The sequence below is a fragment of the Haliotis asinina genome, chromosome 15 (genome assembly GCF_037392515.1).
Source record: "Haliotis asinina isolate JCU_RB_2024 chromosome 15, JCU_Hal_asi_v2, whole genome shotgun sequence".
NCBI classification, from domain to species: domain Eukaryota; kingdom Metazoa; phylum Mollusca; class Gastropoda; order Lepetellida; family Haliotidae; genus Haliotis; species Haliotis asinina.
In genome coordinates, this window is record NC_090294.1 from 21,585,449 (window position 1) to 21,596,369 (window position 10,921).

At 42.1% G+C, this 10,921-nt stretch overlaps 1 protein-coding gene across 1 annotated transcript; it reads left to right on the forward strand.

The window, feature by feature from the left end:
• Window positions 1–414: 414 nt before the first annotated feature.
• On the forward strand, window positions 415–8,462 carry LOC137265503 (ferritin heavy chain-like). The gene is made up of 5 exons (XM_067800917.1): window positions 415–609; window positions 1,711–1,820; window positions 2,703–2,846; window positions 4,646–4,765; window positions 7,603–8,462. Exons 1-5 carry the CDS (start codon window positions 507–509, stop codon window positions 7,744–7,746), a joined length of 621 nt encoding a protein of 206 aa, XP_067657018.1. The 5' UTR covers window positions 415–506; the 3' UTR covers window positions 7,747–8,462.
• The last annotated feature ends 2,459 nt before the right edge of the window (window positions 8,463–10,921 follow it).

Below are 10,921 nucleotides of genomic sequence, written 5' to 3' on the forward strand. Positions count from 1 at the left end.
AACCAATGACATGTCACAACCAAGTCAGCGAGTCTGACCACCCGATCCCATTAGTCGCCTCTTACGACAAGTATAGTCGCCTTTTGTGGCAAGACTGAGTTGCTGAAGGCGTTTCACCCTTGTAACATCAGCCAGTCGTATAAGCGCGTAAAGGGACCTCATATTTCAGATGGTCTATTTTAATTCTCAAGCATGTCCAGTTGTTTCAAAAGGTCCCACTACAAAAGACACTCATCGTCATTACATGATGCACAACTGTATCTTATCTAAAGGTGTTCGTTAGGTTTACCTCGGCATGACAGTATCATTATTCTACACAATGACGTGCACCTAGTTTGTACATTGCGATACGTTATCAAAGCGACCAAGTCTGTCAACGGGTTATCAGTTAGGCATCCTCGCTATTATATAGACGATATCTGGACTTTCACCCGTGCCCTGAGATCATCCTTGGTGTGTTGCCTTTCATCAACTTCCAGTCCTCTTGCAGTCCTATTACAGTAAGGATGAAGACGGTTCTATTCACCTTTACCTTCATCGCGTGTAGCATCTTAGGTGCACGTGCAATCTGGTTTGGGGAGGACACGGGGGATGTAGCAACGCAGAAAGGTAACAAGTGACGTGGTGATAACGAGTTGTAGTTAAAATCGGTCATGAACGAATGCGACATCTATTTATGATATGATAATATATGAACCTGTGGAGATTCGTGTCTTCACCAAGCCATGATTTGTCCTATGAGGCCACTAACGGCATCAGGTGGTCAGGCTCAATGGTTTGGTTGCCACATGTCATCGTATTCCCAATTGCCTAGATCAATGGTCATGTTGTTGATCACAGGTTTGTCTGGCCTCGACGCGATTAGTTATAGTCGGCTGCTATAAAGCTTGAATATTGCTGAGTGCAACATTAACACCAAACAAACAAATCTATATGATTAGGTCATGTACACGATCACTTTTTGCAGGTTAGAAGTTAATGTTGATGCTATGTGAAACGGCATTATATTCACATGTCTTTACACATGTTGTTTACTGTCATGCTCCACGTCTCGTTTACCTCTGTCAGTGATTGTTTTTTAAATTAACATTTGTTTGAAGTTCATGTGTCATACGTTAAGTGTCGAATCGCTTGAAGAGTTGACATGATGTTCAATCACCTGTATTGTAAAACATATTCCTCCTTATTTCGAACTGTCAATAACTCGACTTGAACCACTGCTCTTCGACCGTTCGTTACCTAAATGATTCTTAGTAAAACACCCCTTGTCAATTTACACTGTCATTTACGCTGAGGTATGGCCAAGTGGTACATGCATTCACTCGTCACGCCGAAACCACAGGTACGATTCCACGGGTACAAGTTGTGAAACCCATGTATAGTGTCCCCCAACGTGATATTGCTGGAATAATGCTAAAAGTGGCATAAAGGCATTCTTACTCACCTCTTTCTAGATGCTGCAATGATTAGAATAGTTTGTTTAGTTATACATGGTACAACAAAGGAACCCGTGATGTAGTTGGTAGGTGTTCATAGGTGTACAACTCTCTCTTTCCCTCTGTTTCTTTCTTTCTGTGTGTGTGTGTGTCTGTCTGTCTGTCTGTGTCTGTCTGTGTATTTCTATGTGTGTGTCTGTGTCTGTGTCTGTATGTGTATACCTTATACCCGGTTGTTATTGTCATATAACATCTTTTTTTCTTCTTGGTCCAGCCCAACAGCAAGTCCCGCTCGTCTCGCAATCCTTTGCTGTAAAAGTGATCAACGAGCTCAATGACAGGATTAACGGATCCATCGTCGCCAGTTACGTCTACCTCTCCATGGTACGTTCAGTCGGGGGGATCGAACCCGGACCTTTGCCAGAGATTAGCACTAACCGCTGACCTCCGTAGGAACATCTGTTCTGTATGATTTGTATTGAAGGACACTGTAAAGTGTAGCGAGTAAATAGTGAATTGTAAAGCCACCCCGTGCCAATGTTTTCATCCAGTGGTTTGTCTGGTCCAGTCAAGCCTATTTACTGGACGCCATGATATGGTTTTGCGGCGTAAAACAATTTAGAATTCGACAGTAGTGAAAACATGTATTGGCGGACAAAATTACAATTATGTTTAATGGGGAATGAATTGCAACAAATACGAAATTATGCTCATATGGTGGTGTGTATTACATGGGTTTATCACCCATATCCTCGCTCTCGCTGGGGAAGTTAATCGTGTTGTAAATACAACGTGACATCCACGCTCGGGTATTAATCTGCAAGTGGGTCCAATTTTCAGCCTAATTATGTTTTGATTATGGTTCAGTAAAGGTTGAAACAGTGAACTTTCTGTTTAGGTACCAAACACTTGACAAGAGTGAGCGAGTTGAATTTTATATTTACGCCAGTGTTAGCAATATTCCAGCAATAGCACGGCGGGGACACCAGAAATGGGCTTTACACATTGTACCCATGTGGGTAAATCGAACCCGGGTCTTCAGCGTGACGAGCGAACGCATTAACCACTAGGCTATCCCACCACCCACTTGCGTCTAAGGATCAGAATAACATAGTTTCTAGTTAATATCGTTGTACATTGCTGAATATAACAATAAACAAACAAGCATGGGTGTAGCATTCGGTATGAATGTTTAATAATGAAAATCTGTCTGCATCAGTGTTGCACTCTACTTCAAGGTCACCGTTTTACTTCCTTCTGTTGCAGGCCTTCTGGTTTGACCGAGCCGACATGGCACTGCCGGGCTTCCATAAGTATTTTCTGACCGCTTCCCACAAAGCGCGTGACGATGCTGAAGCACTCATGAAGTACATCAACAAGAGAGGCGGCTACATCAGACTGAAGAACATAGTGAGACTTTGCCTGTATCATCCAATCCTCGGGCTGTAAAAATATTCCATTTAATTATTATCACTATCCCGTATATCCTCTATAAACCCAGGACGAATTATGCCCGGAGTGGCCCTTCCCACAATGGCCCCTGAGTTTTCAAGCCAGTTTAGTGAGTTCACTCCCAACAAACCTCCCGTAAGACAATGAGTACACCGATTAGCTGAGCCATGCTTTCCATCCCTCTTTACAATGTAGTTAATGAACTGACAGAGTCCTACCTTTCCTATCTTCAGTGTACTTCCCAAAACATATTACTACTAATCCATTTACTGACCCATATCACGATAAAAAAGAAACACAACAAACCTCAAAGACTGTTTTGCGATAAATTATTACCTTTGCATCTTCTTGTTATACCTGAAACCATCCATCAAAATATGAAGTTCATTTTGTCTACCAGGAACAAGCTCTCCCTTCAGATGTGCGCGCACGCACGCATGCACGCACACACACATATGTATATAAAGATACCGAAACTTCCCCACCAAACTGAGAATTCGGACCAGCAGCAACTAACATTAGAATTCAATACACATTACACAAACCTTTAATGGTAACCAAACTCTCACTCTGTACTCTGAGGTTATCACTTTGCTAGCAGCATCAGAATTTAGATTCTGCGTAATAGACCGAGGGGCCACACTGGAAATACAGCCCCCAGAACTAGCATTTCTGTAAACTATCAGTTTATACTACAGGATGCTATCGTAGCAGTAGCCTGTCTCACAGTCTCTAAACCACAGTATTTTCCATACAGCTTAGCCCTTCCTGCAATGTTAAAGCCCTAACGGAAAGTCTATAAAGTCTAGATTTCCTCAGGTTCTGAATCTCTGGTCTTCCTGGGGCTCCTTTCCAGTTTAAAAGGGTTTGTTTATTACTGTCAGAATAATATACATTCCGAGACTAATCGTTAGTCTATTTTAATGATTGCTTGGCACGTTCAAATCTGGCATCGGTGGTTTTGGAAAACTAGAGATTCCAAGCTTTCCAACGATACCAAGTATACATCTCGCTATACCGCCGGTAGGAATGCTTCAGTTTTGGACACCCTAAACCACTGTTCTATAATTACACCCGGATCTAAGTTCTAGCTACCGAGACAGTAAGGATCTTGAGGATGACCTTTCACAAAAAAAAACAATGAAATGTCTAACAGACTACTCTTCAGTGGCCAATCAGAACGTTCCCTTTGGGAACATAGCTCGGAAAAATTAAATATTCTGCTGGGTGAGTGAGTTGGATTTACGCCGCTTTAAGCAATGCTCGAGCAATCTGACCGCAGGGGACGCCCATTGGCAATCGAACCCCTATACACTTTACCTACCAGGCTACCCCTTGGTCTTCTATCACAAAGCACTAAGGTGATCGTAAGTCGCAATACTGTAACGTTAGTGTAATGTTAAAGGATGGGAGTTAAGGTTAAGCATAGTAAAGGTTGCTTTGTGAAAGGAGTCACGGATCTGAAATTAGATTGTAATAATAAGCTCAGGGATACAAATGTTGTAATGCTGAACAAACGCGTCTGTGTGTACATCTAATCCCGATGTATGTACAATTAGTAAAATACTGCTTCAAAGTGAGAACAGGTGTCGAGATGATTTGCAATATTGTAACATTTGACATTCAGAGACTGGTCAGATGTAATATTTCTGGACGCTTACTCAATAAATTTCACAACACTTAAATTGGATGAGCCAATTTTACTGAGGTAGTGTAATCCCAAATCTGTTAAGATCTGTTTGTCTTTCCATCTGCAGAAGAGTCCACAAGCAGTGTGGCGTGACGGACTCAAGGCGATGGAATACGCCCTGGGTATGGAAAGGGATCTAAACAAGAACCTGCTAAAGACACACACAGCAGCTAGCAGCGATCCTCATGTGAGTAAACGAGCTACAGAGTCAAGTATGTACATATGTACAGAAGTGGTACTTGAGCACATTAAGGGAAATACTGTTGGAAGAAATGTGTTTTACGTTTTGACTTGAACAAGTCGAAATTGTTAATAGTTTTGAGGTCAAAAGGAAGAGTGTTCCAGAGAGTAGGGGCTGCATAGGTGAAATAACGCTGTCCAAAATTTTACAGTCTAAACCAGGGCACAGTGAGCAGGTCCTGGCTGTTGGATCGAAGATTGCGTGAATTGTAGTATGATGTTAACATGTTAGACAAGTACTGGGGAGCAAGATCATGCTTGGCTTCGTGCGTCAAATACAGCATCTTGTGCTTGATCCTGGCTTTGATTGGCAACCAGTGAAGTTCCTTCAGTACTGGCTTAATATGGCAGCGTTTAGGGAGACGATAAATGATGTGGGCGGAAGTGTTTTGGATTTTCCTGAGTCTGTCACGGAGTTTCTGAGGAATGCCAAACAATACAATCTTGCAAGAATCCAATCTTGAAGTTATGAGGTCTCTGACCAAGGCATGGGTAGCATCCACTGACAGATAGGGATGGATGTTACTGATAGAACGAAGGTAAAAGTGACAGGTTTTGCAAATCTGAGAGACTTGAGCTTCCATCGAAAGTGAGGAGTCAAGGACTATACCAAGTTCTTTTGCAGTGGAACAGACAGGGACGACAGCATCTTCAGCCTCACACTGACAGCCTTCTCAACGAGAGGAAAGCTAAGTTGGATACTGGACGGAAGTGTTTTAGCTCAGACTTCTCAAGGTCGCGCTTTGTTTAGTAGTGGTCAAACAAAGGATTTCTTAAAAGCCTCTGGAAATACACCTACCTGTAGGCTCTTGTTCACAACATCAGTGATTATAGGAATGGGCCAGTCCAGGTGTTTCACAACAAGTTTCGTGGGCATTGGATCAGTTTCACATGTTGTAGGCTTAGCGCCCATAACCAATGATTTGATCTCCTTATCTGTGAAAGGTTCCAGGTTTTTGAGAATATGTCCACTGAAAGTAGGACTTTCATCAACATCATTGACTGGAGATGTAGATATCAGAGAGTCCCTTATCATCTCTATCTTTGATAGAAAACAATTGTTGAAAGTGTCTGCAAGAAAAGTGTCATTATTTGATTTAGGAAGTTGTTGGTCTTCGTCATTACTACCCATCAGCAATTTCATAAATCTGTACAGACGGTCAGGTGTACCACAGCAGTTACCAATCTCATTTAGACAGTGATCTCTCTTGGCTTGTCCGATAACTGAAATTACAAGATTTCTGTGTTGTCGGAAGATCTGTCTGTGTACTTCCAGTCCTGATTGACGCCACTGACGCTCTGCTGACGTTTGACCTCGCGAACATTGTCTTTGTGCCAAGGAGCATGTGGACGGAGTATTATCTGCTTCTCAACAGCCAGCATGCTTATTAAGAACTGCAGTCAATGTACTGTTGTACAGTGACACAAGATTTTCAACAGATGCAGGGGGGGTTTGAAGAAGCTCTGACGACCTCAGATCCTCTCAGAAAGCATTTTCATCAATCTTCTTTAGATTTCCGCACAAAACCCCGCTGTACTGATTTTGTGGCCTCTGAATACAGAGGGTGAATGTTACAATACTGTGGTCAGATGCTTGCCTGTCGACAACTACATACAACATCTCTCACAATGTTCCCATCAATCGGGGTAACAATCTAATCCAGAATGTTTCCTGATTCATGAGTAGGTTTAAGGACGAGTTGCTTCAGAGAATAAGTATTGAGAAAGTCAAGGGTCTCCTTCACACTTGTTTTTTTGTGGAGTGTTAAAATGAACATTAAAATCTCACCAAAATATAGTGTTGATCTTAGCACAAGAAGCAAACAGTTCTGAGAAAGGTCATCACCAGAGAGCCTATTCCGTGCAGATGGTGGGGCCCTGTATAAACACATCAACCGTGCTCTTGATTGACCAGAAATGACCAAAACACAGTTCAAATGATTTGTAAGAAGACTGTGTCTTGTTGACATACACGTCTAAACAAGATCATTAGACAATGTGATGGAGGGGCCATTTCAGAAATTTTCAGAAATCTTGGCTTCGTCTCCTGTACTGTATAACCATGATTCAGTTATTACAAGGATGTCCATGTTTTCATCAACAATCATGTCATAAATATCCAAAGATTTGTTCCGACATGATTGGGCATTGCATAAACTGACTTTAATCTCTAAAAGTGATGAGCGACTTCAATCGAGTTTTGAAAGTTAATACCACCATTGTGTTTAGCGCGCTTCCTTGGAAAGATATTTTTGACAATCTTTATCTTCCTGGCAATTTTCCTGTCCCCTCTTGATCCACCCTTTGTTTTTGTTTTGAAAATACCATGCTTATGCAACACTGTCAACAGTTCAGGGGTGATAAAGTCAGTGGCCATTTCATGGCTCCTTAGCTGATTGAAGGACAATAGCTTACCTCGACTGTAGGTGATGGTACAGACAAGTTTCACAAAGTATAGAACTTATAACATATAGAAATCTAGGATTTTTCAGGAGCAAAGATTGTTGTGGCTGTCGCTACCAAGCCCCTACCTACCTATCAACACTGCACTTGTTTAAGATAAACTAAGCAGTTCCGATAGAGGAATCTCAGTGGATATATTCATTTGGATATACCGTGATGGTTAGTACGTCATAACCATGCCATGTGACAATATCGCGTTACTCGGTATGTAACAACCAATTTCACCTCTATAAACTTAATCTCGCATGATCCACATCTGTGACAAGCTACTCACTCACTCACTCGCTTACTCGCTCACTCATTCACTGTCTTCGTCTTCAGGTGACCAACTTCCTCGAGGACAGGTTCTTAGACAGAAAAGTGGATCTGATCAAAGAGTTAGGGGAATATGTGACGAGACTGAAGGGATTCACGAAAGACTACCATCTCGGCGAGTACATTCTGGACAAGGACTTGCACGACTAGGCCACGTTGTCGTCCTTGTTGGTGTCGCATCTGTACGGCGGCGTTTAATACCTGTGAGAAGCTATAGTGACATGTTGAACACAGTCCGGACACATTGAAATTACAATAAATGGTCACGTGGATGTATATAAATACGACTTTCATTATTATTCCTCTGTTGGAGGACTTAATAACCAAGACGACAGACGTCAAATTGCTTCACTCAAAACTGACATGCATCACTATCTTCCTCATCCAAATGTAATTATTGTTCACGATTTAAATCATCTCTGAGCGTCGAACCATATTTAACCAGTGAGCTGCTACCAAATCAACGTAAAATCATAACTCAGTTGTAACTTCAGTGGAATGTGGCCGTCATACAAACGCCCGTATAACGAACGTCTCTGCCTCTTTTGTCTGCTGCTGGCTTCGACTATATCGAAGATGAACTCCATTTTCTATTAATATGTCCAAAAATTCCCATCAAAGATCGGATTGCTTTTCAGTACAGCTGACTCAACCACCAACAGTGGAAGCCTTCCGATTGTTGTCATCGGTCAATATACATATTGTAAAATCTTTGAGTAAATATTTATCACAAGTTCGCCGAGTAAGGAATAAATAAGTGAAGCATAAATGATTATTAAAATATACCCAGCAAAAAATTTACGTTTGCCAATTGTATGAATTATGGGCCTCGTGCCTAAATTATCGAATAAACCCGTCTGTCTGTCTGTCTGTCAAATTGTATGTATTCCGTTTGAGTGTAACGAAAATAAGCGAGATGATGCGGTGTCTAAATTTCTACATAATATTATGTCTGTCAAACTCATTAGATTGTTAAAATTTTGGAGACACTAGTTTTTAAATGTATCAAAATAACGGTTTGAACGGGGAATATATCTCGCATATTGCAAGATGTATTTTCTTTTTATCCAAGATTTATTTGTAGTCGGCGACCATTCATAGGTGGACTTTAGCACTCTTTGACTTTTCAGGGGCCGTCTTTGATTTTTCGGGAAATAGACCTAAGCATCGGGCACAGCCCAATAATATGTTTTATCGTGATGTTCCCTTGCAATGTGCAAGGTTTTCCGCTTTAATCCATAAAAAATCTCATAACGTTAGAACCGAATCCTTGATTTTTAGCGGCCATGTTGGACGAGATCTTGGATATTCGAAAATGGGACATAAATATAGGGCATCCCCAAATATATGTTTTATCAGTTCAATAATCCAACGTGGGAAAAGTCACATGTGTTAGAACTGGAAATCTTCGATTTGGGGGGGACATCTTGGACTTTCCGGAAATTTGGGCAAAACAATCGGGTACACCCCAAAATATGTTTTATCACGATAAAGCAAAGTTTTATACTTTAGTCTGCCAAGCTTCCTTATCCACCTCAGTCAGGGAAAACAAGGAACCGAACAGCTGATCACTGGCTTTTGGGGGACATAAGGCACCCAACACTACGCATTTTCATGTGTAAGGGATCTTGTATGAGGTGGGAATAAGTGAGGAGCTGTAGCTTCGAACATGGATCTTCGGCGTGACGAGCTAACGCTTTAACCACTTGGCTACCCCACAGCCCGGAGGCGGAGGCTTTCTCACGTCAGCTCTCAGGCACAGGTTCGATTTCCCACATGGGTACAGTGTGTGAATCCCATTGCTGGTTTCCATATCTTCGCCACTGTATCTTTACCAACAGGTGCGCTATCTTTTGTATCGTCACCAACGATACGTGACCAATGTACTGCATTATACATAAACAGCAGGACGTACAAAGGTCACATGGCAGCCCGAGGACAGTATAAACCTCACAATTTGTTGTGACACAATAATTGCACGTGTTATCAAATTGTTACTACCTCAACACACTTCAGGTGAAAAACACCGAGTGATACCGGTATCAAATAGGTTAACGAGAGGTATTACCACTGGAATCACCAGCACAGTTACGTGACAGTTATCTGTTGACACAAGACGTATTGCGGCTACAAAACATGTCGGTCGATAATCGATTTGACTTTTGAAAAGACTGTCACTAACGAAACGAAATAAATACTTTTCGTCAGAAAAAAATGCATGATACACATTCGCAGATTGCTACTTAAACTCGAAACATGTGGTGCCCGAGAAATAATGCCAAAACTCCTGTAGCTTAAAAAAAAATGAAGATCAAAACCACATCCCATATAATTTTGACAGGACACAATCATACACTCAATTTCATTTAAATGACTAAGGATCCCTGTTGAGTTGAGAGACTCAAAAACTGAAGAAATCCAGAGCTGCTCCATTTGGGGCTTTGGGGGATCACCTTTTTTAAAATCGGAAATGGAGACCTCGTGTTTTGCCAGAGGTATTTGTGTTGATATTTTACTGCCGCCTCCAGGACCGTCCTATTGACTTCAAAAGAGTGGATGGGACGTTTGTAGTTTAAAGCTGCACTCAGTAATATTCCCGCTATATGAAAGCGATCGGTAAATGATCGAATCTGGATACTACAATCCAGTGATCATCAGCTTGAGCATCGATTTACGCTGTTGGGATACGATGACTGTGACAACGAAGACAGCGAGCCTTGTCACCCAAAATGGGCATTGCAAAATTAATGGTCTTGTGACATAGTACCCGTGCGGAGAATTGAAACCGGGTTTTCGACGTGACGAGCGAACGCTTTAATCACTAGGCTACCTCGACGCATATTCTGGATACCGATTTAGTCGAAGTACTGAGGACATGGTGTTTACATTTATAGTGAGAGTAGTTTTACGCAACACACCAGCAAAATCACGGCGGGGGACACCGGAAATGGGCTTCGCACACACTGTGCCCATATGGGCAATCGAACCGGAATCGTCAGCCTAACGAGCGACTAGCCCCCCCCCCCCCTCCCCCCCCCCCCAACTCGAGGGGCGTTAGGGTAGCCTAATTTTAAAGCGTCACCCCTAATACCCGGATTCGATTCCGGATATGGGTAAAATATGAAGCTCATTTCTGGTGTCCCCCGCCATGACAGACCAGCAAAATCACGTCGGGGGACACCAGAAATGGGTTTCACACACTGCGCCCATGTTGGGAATCGAAATAAGTAAAACGAAATAAGTAAAATAGGTGGCGTTGGTCAAACACAAACACGTAACGGAGTAGGGCAAGGGTGTGTACTCGCCCCCAGTTAAGTGTTCAACT

Coding starts and splice junctions, on each gene's coding strand:
- LOC137265503 (XM_067800917.1), top strand. CDS start 507: ATGAAGACGGTTCTATTCACCTTTACCTTCATCGCGTGTAGCATCTTA. Junction 1,821..2,702: donor GTTACGTCTACCTCTCCATG/GTACGTTCAGTC, acceptor CTTCTGTTGCAG/GCCTTCTGGTTTGACCGAGC. Junction 4,766..7,602: donor CAGCTAGCAGCGATCCTCAT/GTGAGTAAACGA, acceptor CTTCGTCTTCAG/GTGACCAACTTCCTCGAGGA.